At 40.7% G+C, this 18,244-nt stretch overlaps 1 protein-coding gene across 1 annotated transcript; it reads left to right on the forward strand.

Moving 5' to 3' along the window:
* The first annotated feature begins 1,545 nt into the window (after positions 1–1,545).
* Positions 1,546–18,191, forward strand: LOC109732739 (myosin-17). Its single transcript, XM_040390267.3, has 49 exons — positions 1,546–1,880; positions 2,655–2,783; positions 3,430–3,573; positions 3,665–3,810; positions 3,920–4,076; positions 4,231–4,289; positions 4,555–4,714; positions 4,790–4,939; positions 5,017–5,153; positions 5,236–5,382; positions 5,461–5,562; positions 5,651–5,708; positions 5,804–5,905; positions 6,374–6,411; positions 6,546–6,672; positions 6,759–6,926; positions 7,662–7,793; positions 7,928–8,037; positions 8,144–8,204; positions 8,689–8,866; positions 8,974–9,179; positions 9,672–9,791; positions 9,886–9,984; positions 10,088–10,276; positions 10,522–10,661; positions 11,137–11,304; positions 11,460–11,627; positions 11,777–11,944; positions 12,548–12,715; positions 12,835–13,002; positions 13,156–13,323; positions 13,415–13,582; positions 13,706–13,873; positions 13,987–14,151; positions 14,664–14,831; positions 14,944–15,132; positions 15,241–15,361; positions 15,440–15,532; positions 15,617–15,700; positions 15,778–15,957; positions 16,136–16,474; positions 16,557–16,685; positions 16,788–16,858; positions 16,947–17,046; positions 17,114–17,170; positions 17,271–17,327; positions 17,410–17,490; positions 17,569–17,651; positions 17,753–18,191. Exons 1-49 carry the CDS (start codon positions 1,878–1,880, stop codon positions 17,877–17,879), a joined length of 6,450 nt encoding a protein of 2,149 aa, XP_040246201.1. The 5' UTR covers positions 1,546–1,877; the 3' UTR covers positions 17,880–18,191.
* The last annotated feature ends 53 nt before the right edge of the window (positions 18,192–18,244 follow it).

The following is an 18,244-nucleotide window of genomic DNA, read 5'->3' on the forward strand; positions in this document are numbered from 1 at the left end:
ATTGTCGCGAGACTAGATGATTCTGTGTTTGCTTCACCAACATGCCTGTCAAAATGCTTATATTTTTGTAGTATTAAATATTTTCTCAAATGCCATGGATTTGGTGGATGGGTCCATCATGTGACTTACTTTAATCTAGATGCTAGAGACATCATAATGGTTTATTTTTGTGAAGACCCATGACTTTACACAAAAATGCATGGCACGGCTAGTAAGGTCCAAGTCAGCACTGATGTGTAAAATGCTTTCCAACACGTTCAATTTTTTTTTACTAAACTGAACATATATGCCGAGTTTAAGGTGCCTATTTAACCATTTTCAAGTTTATGAGATAAATTGAACCCACAGGTCAAATCAAAGGACACCAATTGCACTTTATTCTTCTTAAATCTTTTTTCAAAAAGAGGCTAATCCAAGTCTGTGTTCTTCTCGAAAAATTTAGAGGACAACAAGTGGTTCGTTGCATGAAGTTGTCGCTTCCTGCACGTACATATTTTGATTTCCCCATGTGCAAGTTTGTACCCAACACGGTCATAACATGAGTTTTAAAGACATCTAAGAAGAAAACCATGCCATAACATGGATCTATATAGTATAAGTGTGTGCGTGTGCCTCCGCACGCCACCGCCCACGGCCGGAGCAACAGCCACGCGCAGGCCGCTGCCCCACCCGTGCCGCCCACCCGGATCCCAGCGTCAGACCGAGGACGAACCCGCCGGAAAACGCGAGATCTGGCAAGGACGCATCGCCACCACCGCCACCAAGCGCCCGAAGCGCCGGTCACCTTGCTGCCCAGGAACGCCAGGCCGAGGCGCCCTCAGCCCATGCCGCCCGCTGGTCACCGGCCAGGGAGGTCGCCCGAGCCAGATCTGGGCCGGGGACAACCACCGCCGCCACCCTGCACGGGCACGCCCCACCACACCCCGACGCGCAGCCGCCCACCCCGCCGCACCAGGACGCCCCCGACCGGCCGCCCCGGCCACCGACGCGCCACGCCGCCCTGTAGAGCCGCGCGCCTCCGCTCGATGCAGCTGTCCCGCGCCAGCCCACCACGAGGAAGGGGAAAGAGGCCCCGCCGCCCTGTAGAGCCGCGTGCCGGCGGCGGCGAGGGAGGAGGAGGGAAGGGGGGAGTAGGGGTTGGAGGCGCTAGGGTTCGCCTCCCCGCTCGCGGGAGCGGGGCCTGAGGTGTCCACGGCTAAAAGTTCACAACAGCTTTCTCAGAATCTGCAGCTCAGCCAAACACAACCTATTATTGTAAATTTTTTCTTCTTCAGGTCTTTGTTAATCAATGCCAAACTGAAATCGTAGTTACTCGACCGTCGGATCTCATCGCAAGCTAAACGCAACATTTCAAATTTGGTGCGTCCCGTTCCCTTGGGTCACACTGCCACAGTGCACCATCGGCGCCATTCTCCCCCACCTCCCATGGATTTTGGCGAAGGCGCCATTGGTGGCGGGCGCTCCCAGAATCGCACGTTCGCCCGGGCGGCCAGACTCGTCCTCCTCCCCCTCCTCCTCCTCTCCCTCCCCCTTCCCCCACCCCATGGTGCCAAAAATAGATGGGAGTCGCCTCGCCTCTGTCCGCGCCCCACGTTCCCGCTCCCCTCCCGGCTCCGGCCCCGGCTCGCCTCCCTCCGCCCGCCCGCGCGCTCACCGCCGGTGCCGGCATCGCGCGTCTCCCCGCACGCGCGCGCTCGATCCACGCGGAACGCACCGGGCTCGGGCTGTTCCCTCCGCCTCCGCGGCCGCGAGGCGACCGGCGAGCGGCCCAAGGGAGGGAGACACCGCCGCCGCCCCGCCTCCGGCCGCCGCCGCCGTCGACGGCTCGATTCTCCCCCACACGGTCGTAGCATTCCGGCTCCCCCGCGCGTGACCCCATGGTGAGTTGTTTGGCCTGTCGCTGTCTGACGAATATCGGACGGTGAGATCCCCTTGTTTTTGGTTTGGTTTGCACGGCGCGCGCCTCGCTTCCCGTAGTTTTGCATCGTCGTGACTTTGTTTATTGGACTCGAATTGTGCGTCAATGGTGCGAGGAAAACTCAGTACATTCAGGTCAGCACGCGCGCGGCGTGTCCCATGCGGTTTGATGCACGCGAGACCGAACTGATTATGTTTGCTATAAGTATGGGCAATGAACGGAGGATCGATTTTGTGTTGCTGTCAATTGTTCGATCTGTTGGGGGCAGTTCAAAGCTGAAGGACGCGGAGTTTTGCGCTAAAATGCACTTTTAGTTAATTTGCTAGGTTCGTTTTGCTCTACGAGTGTATATCAGAAGAAGGCCTCTTGTTTTTACATGGGAAAATTGGCTGAATTTGATTAAGCAACCTTGCTTTTCTGGTTCCGTTGTGCGAGACAAATACTTATTTCTAGTTATTATCATGTTAGGCTGCGCTTAAGCATGCTGGACAGTATTGGCTGAAATCTAGTATGTTAAATTATTGACAACGCTGTTAGTGTACTGGGTGTTTCCAGATTGAGTGCGTTAGTTTCAGTTTCATCATTTGACAGGCCATTCTTAGGTTTACTGCACCTATCTGCTTTTCATAAACTATGTCCCTAATGGTGTTTTGAGCCTTCTTGCCAATACATTTACCGCAGAAACTACAAGAATTTTTTCTGACTTGTTTTTCTCTCCTACTTGCCACATGTGCAGGCTGGGACATTAAACATTGTTGTAGGCTCCCATGTATGGCTGGAGGATAAAGATTTAGCTTGGATTGATGGTGAGGTCTTCCGAATTGAAGGCCAAAATGCCCATGTCCGCACTACTAACGGAAAGACGGTATGTGTGGGCGTGTGGGTGATGTCGGTTACAAGCTACATGCATCAGTAATGGTTCTCTGTGTTGTCCAAATGTGCCCTTTCCTTGTTCATGATGGGCTACATTTCTAGTTTTATTACCTAAGGCACTCGCTGATTTTTAGGTATTATAGCTGTTTTAGATATCCTTATACAACACTTGTACCTATAGTACTACTCCCTCCGTTTCCAAATATAAGTCTTTCTAGAGATTCCAACAAGTGACTACATACGGAGCAAAATGTGTGAATCTACACTCTAAAATATGTCTACATACATCTGTATGTTGTAGTCCATTTGAAATGTCTAAAGGGACTTATATTTAGGAACGGAGGGAGTAGATGCCTATGTATTCAGTAACAATTATAAGAGTTAATACATGTATCTGTACCTACCTAAAACAGTTACATACATATCTTTAGTGTGCCCTTTAAATTGCAGTTTGGTATTATGATATACTCCCTCCGTCCCAAAATTCTTGTCTTAGATTTATCTAGATACGGATGTATCTAACACTAAAACGTGAATAGATACATCCATATGTAGACAAATCTAAGACAAGAATTTTGGAACGGAGGGAGTATATTGATATGCTTCTGGTCCTGAAAACTTTAATTTTGCGAGACCAGGTTACTGCAAGCATATCAAACATTCATCCGAAGGACACAGAAGTTCTATCTGATGGAATTGATGACATGACACGATTATCATACTTACATGAGCCTGGTGTTTTGGACAATCTCGCTGTCCGATATGCCAAAAATATTATTTATGTAAGCTTTTGTTGTTCACTTGTATCATGAGAGAAATGTTCAAAAGTAAATGGGTTTAAATTTTCTTATGTACTTTTTGTTTGAGTTCCAGACCTATACTGGCAATATTTTGATTGCAATAAATCCATTCCAAAGTCTGCCTCATATTGCTGAACCCAGTACTATGGAGAAGTACAGAGGTGCAAATTTTGGTGAGCTTGATCCTCATGTATTTGCGCTCGCTGATGTTTCTTACAGGTGAATGCCTATACTAATATTGATGGATAATTTCTTTAACATATATACTGCATGGGCAGTACCAATATTGATGGTACCTCTTGTGACATTGTTTTGAATAAGGAAACAGGCAAATGATGAATGAGGGAAAGAGCAACTCCATTTTGGTGAGTGGTGAAAGTGGTGCTGGTAAAACTGAAACCACAAAGCTGCTTATGAGATATCTTGCATTTTTGGGTGGACGATCTAAAACTGGAGGGAGGACCGTTGAACAACAAGTTTTAGAAGTGAGTTGGGAATCATAATATTCTTACAGTTCTTTCTTGTTGCTTATTGTAGTATTCTTCCTGTTCAAAATACGGTGAAGGCATTAGAAGTTATATGCCATATGTAGTTTCACCTGCAACTAATCTCCTGTATCTATTTTTTGCTTCATCGCAGTCAAATCCAGTCCTTGAAGCATTTGGCAATGCAAAAACTGTTCGGAACAACAACTCAAGGTTTGTTTTTACACTGACAGTTTTGAGTCTTCGGAGATAATTCGTTTAGAAGTTATCCAGTTTAGGATATTTAATAACTCTTTATAAGCAAGGAACAATGCTAACTGCTCCTAGCCCCCCCCCCCCCCCCCCCCCACACACACACACACACAAACACAGAGTTCTCATGGATATAAATGTATTGTAATTCATGCATCATTTCTGTCCCTTTTCACTCATACTATTTGCTTTCTGACCTGTTTGCATTTTGGACAACATGGTGAAGTCGATTCGGAAAATTTGTTGAAATCCAATTTGACCAGAGTGGGAAGATATCTGGTGCAGCCATTAGGACATATTTGCTTGAGCGATCTCGTGTTTGCCAAATCAATAGCCCAGAGAGGAACTATCACTGTTTTTACTTCCTGTGTTCAGCACCACCGGAGGTATTTTTTCTAACTCAATGTGACTGATCAGCTGCATCTCTCCAACATTTTTTCATCAACAAACCCCAATGTCAGGACATTAAAAGGTATAAGCTGGGCGACCCTTCGTCATTTCACTATCTCAACCAATCTTCCTGCATTAAAGTTGATGGAATGAGTGATGCTGAGGAGTATCTTGCAACAAGAAGTGCGATGAATACAGTTGGCATAACTGAGCAGGAGCAGGTTTTTCCCTTTTGAATAATTGATATTCTACGTGAATGTCTACGTGACCTCTTCAAGTAACATACTTTATAACGTAGGAGGCTACATTTCGGGTTGTTGCTGCTGTGCTTCACCTTGGGAACCTCAATTTTGTTAAAGGGAGAGATGCAGATTCATCTGTATTAAAGGATGAGAAAGCTAAGTTCCATCTGAATGCAGCAGCAGAGCTCTTGATGTATGCCTAATATCTACCCTGTTGTTCTATAATTATTATGCCCAACATTCATACTCTATACATTGTGGAATTCTTCTTACAGGTGTGACCGTGAGAAGCTGGAGAATGCACTGATAAAGAGGAAAATAAATACGCCAGAAGGAGTGATTACCACAACAGTTGATCCTAATTCTGCTACTGTTAGCAGGGATGGCTTAGCAAAACAAATATATTGCCGACTATTTGACTGGTAATGAATATGGCACTGTAATTCATTCGTGGCTTATGTATCGGTCTTTGTGAGTACATATGGTTGTACCTTGTGCAGGCTTGTAAATAGGCTAAATGCATCAATAGGACAAGATGCACACTCAGCACGTTTGATTGGGGTGCTTGATATATATGGTTTTGAAAGTTTTAAGACTAACAGGTAAATTCTTAGCAAAAGACTGTTTCCAATATATTCCATTGAAGACCATTTATAGAAGTCTCCTGTTATAATTCTCTGATGGAAACAGCTTTGAGCAATTATGCATCAATTTCACCAATGAAAAACTCCAACAGCATTTTAATCAGGTACATGTGGAAGCGGAACACATGCTTGGAAGTTATGATGGTAGACTTATCTTTGCTTCTGCTGTTTGGTAAATTAGGCAGTGTTGTCTTTGCAGAATGTCTTCAAAATGGAGCAGGAAGAGTATAATCGAGAGCAGATCGACTGGAGTTACATAGAATTCGTTGACAATCAAGATGTGCTGGACTTGATTGAGAGGGTATGTGCATATATGGCATTTGTTTTGTTTAGGGTGCTTAAGTAGCCTTTATATCATGTATTGCAGTCTTGTAATGGTCGTTGTCAGCAAGCTAAAATACTAGTTTTAAGATGTATTCATCAAGTAGTCTGATACTGTTTGACTTGTAGATTGGCTATTTTGTGTTTAGTGAATTAATGTGGGCATAAACATATATTTTTTCTTACCAAGTGTCAGTTTAAGCACCAAATAATCGAACACTGCTACTGTACTCTTATTTCGAGGCTTGGAGATGTTGCATGTTGGAGTTATTCAGAGTTGTTAACTTATTATGATAAGCTGCTTATCATAAGCACCAGTAATTTTGTGCAAGATAAGTGGTTTAGAAGTAGCCCTGATGTGTTGTGTCAGCGGGTAATGTATTTGTGTATGCTTCCTAGTTGTGTGTCCCATTACCTCAATGTTTGTATCTCCCTCTTTCATTTTCAGAAACCTGGTGGAATTATTGCACTTCTTGATGAAGCTTGGTGAGTTTGAAGTGTTCTTGTTGCACTACATGCAACCAGCAGCTTGTAAATAGTTGACCATCATTACTTGTTTCTATTTCTCAATTAATGCTTCTAACTGTGTTTTTTTTGTTTCTTTGTCCTGTATGCATTAGTATGTTCCCGAAATGCACGCATGAATCATTTTCTCAGAAGCTGTATGAGAAGTTCAAGAACAACAAAAGGTTTAGCAAACCAAAGCTTTCTCGTACTGCATTTACAATTCAACATTACGCAGGAGAAGTAAGCATTTCTTGGAACACATTACTCTTTGCTTCTGCATTCAATTGAATATACTCCTTTCAGTTTCCTGAGTTTTTTTTTTGCAGGTAACCTATCAGTCCGATCATTTCCTGGACAAAAACAGAGATTATGTAGTAGGAGAACATGAAGAATTGCTTAATGCTTCCAAGTGCTCCTTTGTATCAGGGTTATTCCCATCAGTACCAGAGGAGAACACAAAATCGTCGAAGTCATCAATCGCTAATCGATTTAAGGTGTGATTCTGCTAGCTGTTTCCTATGTACTCCCTCTGTTCCTGAATATAAGTCTTTCTAGAGATTTCAATGCGGACTACATACGGAGCAAAATGAGTGAATCTACACTCTAAAATATGTCTATATACATCTGTATGTAGTCCTTATTGAAATCTCTAAAAAGATTTATATTTAGGAATAGAGGGAGTACATGCTTCCTCATTGTTCTTTAGGCACTAAGTTTAGGATAAAATCCTATTTTAATCCTCGAAGTTTTGTGCACGTAGAATTCTTTGATAATTTCTTACACTTTATATGCAGACTGTATAATGGGGGTATATCACTGCATATTTGTAGCTTGGACAATCACACAACTACCTTAGTTTGCTAATCAAATCAACATGCAAATATTTAAAAGAGGTGTCTGTACTTCTCAGTTTAGTCTACCTCCCTTCTGTCACCATAAAAAATTAAGAACGGTTGTTCTATAATTTTACTATGAATTTAGTTGCAGGTATAAAGAATATTTATGCCATCTTGGTTTTTGCAAAAAAATAAAATAAATGTACTGAATATAGTGAGCAAATGCATATGCATGTCCCAAAAAGGATGAATTAAGTACATTTTATGAAGTGAATGAGTATTACTTGGTAGACATAATGAAGCGATCAAAACCATTGCTCCAATGTGCTTCTGTTTTTTCATGTAAAACCTTTGGTATGATTTTGACATCTGATTATTCCATGAAATTCTTAGGGGCAACTCCACGAACTAATGGAGACTTTGAGTTCTACAGAACCTCATTACATTAGATGTGTTAAGCCCAATAATCTTCTTAAGCCTGCTACTTTTGACAACATCAATGTTCTGCAGCAACTTCGATGTTCGGTAAGGAAGCCATTGATCACAAAGTTTCCACATAACTTTTTTGTTTCTTAAACATGTGTCGTTTTGTATTAGAAGAAGAATGTTAACATAGAAGCTCAGTACCACTGTATACTCATGATTCTTCACCCTTTCAGGGTGTTCTTGAAGCTATCAGAATAAGCTGTGCTGGATACCCTACACGGAAATTATTTCGTGATTTTCTTCAACGGTTTTGCATCCTTGCTCCTGAAATTTTGAAAGAAAGGTGTGTAAGTTGTTTGATAATAACAGTAATAATGAATGTTCCCCTATGCCTCAAATTATATCACTTGTGGCCTGCTTTTATAACTATTTTCATGATATGTTGATAGAAACGATGACAAAGTAATCTGCCAAAAGATTTTGGACAAAACAGGACTCCAGGGTTGTCAGGTGAAGCATGCTTCTACCATAATGAATCCTTTTTTATGTATTCTGTACATCACATTTTTCTTTGATCTGCATCTTGCCGAAAAGACAGGGAACTAAAAATGAGATGCTTGTTTTTAGTCGAATAGTTACCACGTGTGACAGAGGTGATGAATAATGGGGAAATATCTAGTGAAAACCATCACCATATTTTAAACCTAAAAGCTTTCTTAGCAGGCGATCATAAATAATCTCTCTGAAAAAGTTTCATGAAGATTTAGACCATTTGGCAGTAAAACTTGAGAATTACTTAGATATTTTCCTGGTAAGTATGCAAGGTGAGAGTATGCATATACAGTATAGCTAATGTGTACACCTTTTCGCTCATGTATTTTTTTCATGATACTGCATGGAAGGAATATATGCATGCATCATTTTCAGAGAGTATATAATACACAGTTTAATCATGATCTTTGTCACAATATTTCAAATAATTTCTGTTTTACAGATTGGAAGAACTAAGGTGTTCCTGAGAGCGGGTCAGATGGCTGAACTGGATGCTAGAAGAACTGAAGTGCGGAGTAAAGCAGCTAGAGTTATTCAGAGTAGATATCACACTTATGTTGCTCGTCAGAAATTCCTTGCAATACGCAACACATCTGTATCTTTTCAATCTATTGTTAGAGGTATGGTCACACCATATGACATCTAGAGGGAGACAGTTCTGACCGCAGTATTGCACTGGTGGATGTGTGGAACATATACTTACAAAGAGTTCCATTCTCCTTTGCAGTAATATTGGCTTGTAAGCGGCGTGTATTCCTGAAAAACCAAGATGCAGCGTTGAAAGTACAGAAAAGTGTCCGCTGGTACCTTGCTTGGAAGTCTTATTCTAAACTGCGATGGTCAGCCATCACACTGCAGGCAGGATTGAGGGCTTTTGGTGCTTACAATGAATATGTTCGCAGAAAACAAAGGAAAGCTTCTATCCATATCCAGGTAGACTATTGATTCATGCTCTCTCTCTTTTATTTAAGGGGAACGTTTGTAGGTTATCATTCAAGCCATTTTACACATCTATGTTACGATAGACCAATTAATAATCGGTCCCTTACTATGGATAAAAGTTAAGAATCAGTCTCCTTACATCTCACTCCCTCCGTCCACGAATAAGTATACGTTTGACATTCAAAAAAATTCCACAAAAGAGTGTACTTCTATCTTTCCAATGCACTTTAATATAGAAAAAAATGCTTCTCTCTCATCACACGGTAATCAATACCAGTAACATTCAACACATGGTCTCCTCACTTTCTACATGCACTTAGCTCATTGGGGGTGGGGTAATTAAAGAGGAGAGAGATGGTGGCTTGCACCTTCCCAATCTGTCCTAAAATTTATATATGTACAGTTATTCATGGACGGAGGGAGTATAAGCTTTCTCTGTTCATCTCTTGGTTGTACCATCGGTCTGATAATTGTTACCTGCAGGCTCGGTGGCGTTGCCACAGAGATAATTCAAATTATCTTAAGCTGAAGAGATCAGTGTTGATTTATCAGTGTGCATGGCGAAGACGTATCGCTAGAAGAGAACTCAGAAAGCTTAAAATGGTACTCAAGCTGTCATACCATTTTTATTTATTTGTTTATGCTGATTTCATATTTACCTGTACAGCTTTTTATTTGTGTTGCATAATTTCTGTAGGCTGCAAGAGATACAGAAACTCTGAAGGTGGAGAAGGAGAAACTTGAGGAACACGTGGAAGAGCTAACAAGCCGTTTAGGTTTAGAAATGAAACTGAGGGTAAATGCTGCCCCTTGAATCAAGGCATATGTAGATACGGAAATAGGATGCCATCTTGCTGATTATCTGGTCACGCTTTATTGACATATATGTCTATTTTCAGGCTGACTTAGAGAACAACAAAGCAGGAGAAATCTCCAAATTACAGGCTGCCCTTCGTGAGATGGAGCATCGAGTAGAAGAAGCCACAGCAGTGCAGGAAAGTGAATCGGCCAAAAGGGCTGTTGAAGAAGCTCTAGCTCAAGAAAGAGAAAAAATCACTATATTGACTAATGAAGTTGAGGGGATGAAGGTACTTCTCCCCAGGCTGAACTTATGTATCATTGCAACAGTATAAAATTGGAAAGGTTTAAGTATTGCACCATTCGTTGTTTCAATGAAATCAAATGCAGTTGCAGTAGCTGTTTCAGGCTAAAAGGATAAAGAAAACCTGTGTATGACTATAAAATATTCCTGTTTCAACAGAGTACAGTGTTCAAGTAACTTGTTCAGTTATGTCATCATATCTGATTGGATGATGGTTGTGCCCTTGGACAGGTACTACTATCAAGAGAACAAGAAGAAAACACTGCAACAAAGAATGATCTTGCTATTGCTCAGGAAAGATGTGAAGACCTGAATGGAAAAATCGCGGTTGCAGATGAAAACATCAAGCAGCTTAGAGATACTGTGAAAAGGTTAGTTGCTTGGTGACTACTAGATCTTAGTAGACTAAGTAACAGGTTCTTTTGGTTCCGAATAAAGCTGGTTGAAAGAAAAGAGTCGGGTGCATATGCCTCATACACATGGATAGATGGTGACGCACTCATGCATATTATCAGGAAATGGGTACACAAAGTTCAATCTGGGTTATTATAAGATCATGTTTCTCCAGACATATCTTTAGTAAAGCAATAATAAAAGAAGATCCTTTTAAGACCCCCAGCTGCAGTTATTCACAATAAGAGCCATGTGTATATTCTTCATGAGGAATTTGTAAAAGGCCTGTGGTTTCTCCCACATGTTTACATGCTGGTGTTTGACACCTTTTAAGTCTACAAAAGCAGTTTTTTGTACAATAGGAAGTTACCATAACCAAGTAAATCCACTTTCATCCAGTCCTAATATGTGGGATAACAACAGAACAACTTGCTCCCTTTCTGCTGGATACAGATTTGAAGAGAATGTGACAGAACTAGAATCTTCACTGATGACGGAGAAGCAACACAACGAGGCAACCAGAGGGGAACTTGGTGAAGCACACCAGAGAGTTGAAGAACTACTGAGACAAGTTGCAGATGCTGATGGAAAATCCGCCGTACTTCAGTCTACTGTGCAAAGGTCATATTCGTTTTGCATGACATGTAATCCTTGTCCAACAGCCACATAGTCTTATAACTGACCAACTTTCAGTACTGTTATTGGTGTGATATTTCTTGGCTACCAGGTGGTTAATTCATTATCTTATAGTCGTCGTCTTTTCTTCATGAGCACAGGCTGGAAGAAAGTCTAACAGAGACAGAGGGCACTTTGCTTTTAGAAAGGCAAGAGAGTGAGGCAATCAAGAAATCACTCACTGAAGCTCGTGGAGAAAATGAAGAATTAGTCCATAAAACTGAAGTTTTTGAAAAGGACATTGCTAGATTTCAAAACAACATTGAAAGGTCTATTGCCTAATTCCTTGGATTGCTGTTTCCTATGCTTGAAGCTTGATTGCACTCGAAAACCGGCTTTAAGTCTTAACTCACAGCTTTAGACTATCATAATTAGTAATATGAATGCTGATTATTCTTGTCAACTGACAATTTGACAGACTTGAAGAAGCTGCAAGAACATTTGAGACTTCATTGCTGGCTGAAAAACAACACAGTGCTGCAATCATGTCACAGTTAGCTGAAACAAAGGAAGAAATTGAAGAACTGCAAAAGAAGTTTACAGATGCCAATAGGACAAATGACATGCTTCAAGATTCTTTGAAGAGGTTTAGCTCTCACGTCGCATTAATTACTCAATGTAATCATACTTCTACTATTATACAGGCATCAGCTGATGTTCCAGTTAACAATATACTGTATCACTCACATTCATCGAAGCTCTAATGTTCATGTTTGTTTTTGCAAATATACAATCGTTTTTGGTGAACAAAATGGCAATAAAATGACGCAACAAGGAAAATAATGAACATTTACGGGCAAGGTAGTCAGCATCTCAATATGAGTTCCAGTTAACAACCTGACTATTATATCATAATATCATATATTCTTAACATTATGATGCTTCTAGTTTATTCCTACTTATATATATTCTTGGAAAATAAAGGCTTAAAATTAAGACATGATTTTAAAGATGGAAAAGAACAGTCAGGCCCTGAATCATTGGTTTGTATAATATAGAGGATAGTGAACCTGTTTGTTCAGGAAATCCTAGAGGATTGGTCATTGCTTGGGATAGGGTGATATATATGTCGATGTAACTTTCTGTTGTCAGATCTATAGCAATATGGCATTAACCATTTTTTAACCTTTACTCCTGCCCTCGGTAGTACGAGCTAACCATTGTTAACATTTTTCTTCCCTTGATATAGGCTTGAAGAAACTGCAGCCACAAGGGATGCCTTGCACGTAGCAGAAAAGCAAGAGCATGGTCAAACCAAAGAAGCGCTTTCTAAATCTCAGGAGAGAAATTCAGAATTGCTTAAGAAAGTTGATGAGTCTGAGAAAAGTATAAATAAGCTGATGGAGAATGTCAAGAGGTTCTCGTCTTACTTCCATTATGCATTATTAGCAGCTGACCTTAGCTTTCTGAAAACTATAAGATCATCTCCTCAACTTTGTGAGCTAAAATGCATTTCATTTCTTACAATGTATTTAGACTTGAGAAACATGCAACATCAAGGGAGTCATTGCTGTTAAAGACAAAGCAAAATCAGGATGGCACAACAAAAGCACTAGCTGAAGCTGAAAAGAGAAACGAAGAGTTAATGAAAAGCTCTGAAGATTCAGATAAGAAAATCAGTCTGCTTGAGGATTCAGTGAACAGGTTTGATTTCATTGCTTTACAATATTTATAACCTTTAAACAACCTAGCAACTATTTCGTGGCCAACTTCTCCGATTACCTCTCATCACAATACATCCTTATTGCATGACCACGTTAAGTGGCTCCAACAGTATTTTTCTTTTCTTGCGCATAGACTAGAAGAATGTGCTGCAGAGAAAGACTCTCTATTGGCAACAGAAAGACAAGAAAACAATGCTACCAAGGAAGAACTAGCCAATGCCCAGAAAAAAACAAAGGAATTAGTAAATGAGTTACAACATTGCCAAGAAATCAGAAAGCAACTCGAAGAAAACATCAAGAGGTCTGACACTTCTCATCAGTGGATACATGTCCCATATTTTCTCAATATTTTTATTCAATGTGATAGTAAATTCTCATTTTGGTGTTCTCAGGCTTGAACAAGATGCTACTGCCAAAGATGCTTTATTGATATCAGAAAAACAAACACATGAGGCGACGAAGAAAACTCTGACTGAAACTCTGGGGAGAAATGAAGAGTTAATCAAGAAAATTCAGGATTCTGATAAACATAGTCTTCAGCTTCAGCTAACTGTTGAGAGGTTGATAATCTTTCTTGGCAGTATGTTCTTATTTTAAGAAACTTTCTGAGATCCTATCAAGTAAATCATTCATCTTATGCTCTGTCCTTCTTAATTAACTAGATAGCTCTTTCATGATTACAGACTTCAAGAAAATGCATCTGCAAAGGAGGCTTTACTGTTGAGAGAAAGAGAGCAGAGTAATACAACGATGAAGGTGCAAGAAGAAAATCAAGAAAGAAATTTGCAATTACTAAAGAGATTTGAGGATGTTGACAAGAAAATTGACCTTCTTCAAGGCACCATACAGAGGTACTTTATGCACCTATGTTTTTAAGCTGCATTTCGATATGTCATGCATACTAAATCTTCGTATATGTAGATGCTAATATTTGTAATGCTATTTCTTTGTTGGTTCAATTCAGGCTTGGCGACCATACAGAGAAAGACACGTTACTGCTATCTGAGAGACAAGAGAAGGATGAATTGAAGAAAGCACTCACCGAGACTGAATACAAAAATGAAGAACTAACGATAAAAATTGGTGAAACCAACAAAAAAATTGAGCATCTGCAAAACACTATACATATGTATGTACCTTTGATTAAGTTTATGTGGTACAAGTGCATCATCTTAGTTTTTCATTGTTGGGACCTACCTGTCAGTGTCTCATTGTTCTCATCAAGGTGTAACAGAGTGACACGTCTGCTGCTACCTCGGGACCCAACATGTGCTTTCCACCTGGGCGGGCGGTACAGGTGTCCTTAGTTGACACCTTTTTTTCTGCTAGCTTGTGTACTGCATGCCCATGTAGAGAACCCTAGCCATGTCAGATGCTGATGTGGCAGCAGCCGCGTCACTTCTTTACACCTAGATGAGAGCAATGAGGCACTGACATGTGGGCTCTATCACTCAAACTAACTGGAAACCAAAAATATGGAGCTTTGCAATACATTGTGACTTCAAATGTGGAGTTCTATGAAATTGTTTACTAAATTTGAGAGACAAATGTGGAGTTCTACAACATATGTAGATTTTGCAAAATTAACTCCTTTGGTTGTTAAACCCATGAGATTAAACAGTTGTTTCGGCCCGAAAACAGGCTTGAACAAGACATAGTGGTGAAAGTTGCTTCTTTGGAAGCTGAAAAACAAGAAAATGACGCAATTAGGAAATCTCTTGTTGAAGCTCAGGAGAGAAATGATGAGCTATTTATGAAAATTAGAGACAGTGAATACAAGGCCCACCAGCTCCAAGATACTGTGCAAAAGTTGGTATTTTAACTTACTATCTTGCTTTCTACATTTTTGTGCACTAAGTACAATTCCATCATTATCAGTCATCATGTTGTCCTTTTGGAGACTAACGTCTTCACCGATTAGGCTTCAAGTAGATGCCATATCAAGACTGTCTTCCTTTGTACTGGAGAAACAAGAAAGTGATGCTGTGAAGAAAGCACTTACTGAGGCTCGTGGAAGAAATGAAGATCTAATAAGGAGAAACGAAGACCTCCTCGATAGAAATGATGACCTTATCAAGAAATTGGAAGAGCTTCAGGAGACCGTACAAAAGTATTCCTTTACATTTACAATAACTTTTTCAACTTTGGTAATTTATATGTCCAAATCATGCGCTCCATTGTGATTACTTTTGATGGAACAACTGTATCCACAACACAGGCTAGAAGGAAAATCATCTAACTTAGAGGCAGAAAACCAAACTCTTCGTCAGCATTCGATTGTGTCGACTCCATCTACCGCCAAATCTCAAGCTTCATACTCTAAAATCAGTATGATCCATGTAATGTGCCTTCAATAGAGCTTACATTCGCATGACTGTTGAATGTTCTCATCTGATTTATTAGATGCATTTCAACAGAGAAGTCAAGAAAATGGTCATATTTTAAATGGCAACGTACCATATGCTGAAATGAGGTCCTCGTTTGGTCCAGCAGAAACAAGACCCTATATGGTAGTTTAACCAAGCACATGCCAGTTTTTTATTTTTATATTGTTTGATTGAGTAGTCATGACTTTGGTCGAAATAATATGGCAGGGTAGTGCCCCTGATTTGACTATCCACAGGGACTATGATACTGGGGAGAAAATGCAAAGGGTACTACTTAGTGAAGGATATCAGGTAGGCTGGTTGATACTTGCTTACCTACCCACCCCTTCCCATTTGCTAAAATGCTTTTTTGCCCTTCTAAACATCAGCAGCCCCAGGATGATCAGAAGTTATTACTTAAGTACATTACCCAACATCTTGGATTCTCTGGGAACAAACCTGTTGCTGCTCTTCTTATATACCAATATCTTCTTCATTCGAGATCGTTTGAAGTTACAAAGACAGGTGTCTTTGACAGTATCCTACAGGCTATAAACTCAGCAACAGAGGTTTGTAGCACTCTGTTAATTATGTTTAATTACGCTATATAATGGTACTTGAGTAGCATCTATCCCCTACGCCTTGTAGCATGATACGAGACAGCTTTATGCAGCCAATTTGCCAGTACCTGAAATCCAGAATCACTACATTTGCTCTTATATTAACTGACGTTCCTCTTACTTCAAGGCTCAATATGACACGAGAAGCTTGGCCTATTGGTTATCCAACTTATCGACATTATCAGTTCTCCTGCAACGCTCTTTTAGAACCGCTAGGACAGCAACCTCAGTTCCATATAGACGAAAAATGTCGTATGATAGGATTTATCAAGCTAATCAAGCATCTGGGCTTGCTTATTTAAGTGGTCAATTATTGGATGAACCTGGTGCATCGCACCAAATTGATGCAAAATATCCAGCTTTGCTCTTCAAGCAGCAGCTTGTGGATCTGATTGAAAAGGTGTATGGGTTGATAAGTGACAAATTGAAGAAAGAGCTTAATCCATTGCTTGAGCTGTGCATTCAGGTACCGCCTCTCTTGAGAAAAAGTAATCATCAGCTGTGAAACTTTGCTTGTTGAGAATCCTGTAAATATTGTAAATATTTAGGATCCAAGAACTTCTCAAGCAAAGGCCTCAGTGACATCTGCTGGCTTGGGCCAACACAACCAACTCACACATTGGCTGGGCATCGTGAAAATCCTCAACAGCTACTTGTATCTGCTAATAGCCAACCATGTATGTGCTAAATTATTACAAAAATCAGTGCAGTATTCTTTTTTATCGATACAGTGCAGTATCAATTTGCAAAGTTATGAAAAGTCCACGCTCAATGTGCAGGTTCCAACAATATTGGTCCACAAGTTGCTAACCCAAATATTTTCTATGGTGAACGTCCAATTATTTAACAGGTATAAGCGTATGTTTGCCCCCCACTACCAATTTTTTAAAACTTTAAAGAATAAGCTGTTCTAACTTACCTTCCTCTTTCAAAAACAGACTCCTTCTGCGTCGTGAGTGCTGTTCATTTAGCAACGGGGAGCATATTAGAGCCGGATTAGCCCAACTAAAACATTGGTGCAATGATGTTGCTCAAGAGGTTGCTCACTATCTTTTATTATGGTTATGGAGGCTATTCTCAGATGTTAGCTAATGTTTTAGTACAGCTTGCAGATTCAGCTTGGGAAGCACTGAGGCATATAAGACAGGCGGCCGATTTCCTGGTCTGTGTTTCTTTTTTAAATCATAAGAAAACCTTGGTGGCTCTTATACAAACTGAACTGTCGGTAACTGACTTATTTTCCTGGTCTTCCTATTCATCAGGTCATTTCCCGAAAACAAATGAGGACATGGAGGGAGATACGCAATGATATTTGTCCGGTAAGTGCCTTTTGCTATGAGCAAGGATCTTGTTTTGTTAGTCCTCAACTTTGTATCTTTGATCGTTTCACTCTCTGTCCAGGCTCTCAGCTTACAGCAGCTAGAGAGAATAGTTGGTATGTACTGGGACGACATGAGCGGCACAAACGTACTTTCAGCAGAGGTATGTTGATAGGCTGAATCGGTGTAATCAAAACTGTTTGAAGTGTTGATTTCGACGTTGTTTCCTTGCTGTTTGCAGTTCACATCAAGCATGAGAGCAACCATGCATGAAGAATCAAATAGCCTCTCCAGCTTTTCAGTCTTGCTGGATGATGATTCCAGGTATGCATCATGCCCCCAAGGATTCCATTGTTTGCGCCCCTTTTGAACAACAACCAATGCTCCTTTTGTCACCTCTGTTTGTTTCATTTCTCTCTTTGCAGCATACCCTTTTCGCTCGACGACATCGCAAAGTCGATGCCGAACATCGAGGACACGGTGGAGAGCGATCTGCTGCCCTTTATTCGTGAAAACCAGAGCCTTGCACTTATATTGCAAAGGAGGGACTGAGTAGTTCGCCGGCCTTGGGCGAACGAGGAGTGCCTCGCTCTAGGGTGTATATATTCTTGTAGCACAGTAGTAGAAGATAGGATGCCATATTAAGAGTGTTTTCACCGAGAATTTCTAGGCTTCTAAAGCTGTTAATAATTGTTTGGTTAAGCAGTGGTGCGTCTCTTCTCAGGGCATCTTGCCTGCATCACCCTCTTCTCCATTCTTTGGGTTTGAGTAGAAGCTGTAATCCATCAAAGGTGACAGAAACATGTTAAATCTTACTGTCATCTCAGCCGCTTGGCTATATACAAGTTCACTTTTTCTGTACAATGACGGCAAGGGACACAACATGCCAAGGCTTAAGGCTGAAACTGACCGACTGG

The sequence above is a fragment of the Aegilops tauschii genome, chromosome 1 (assembly GCF_002575655.3).
Source record: "Aegilops tauschii subsp. strangulata cultivar AL8/78 chromosome 1, Aet v6.0, whole genome shotgun sequence".
NCBI lineage: Eukaryota > Viridiplantae > Streptophyta > Magnoliopsida > Poales > Poaceae > Aegilops > Aegilops tauschii.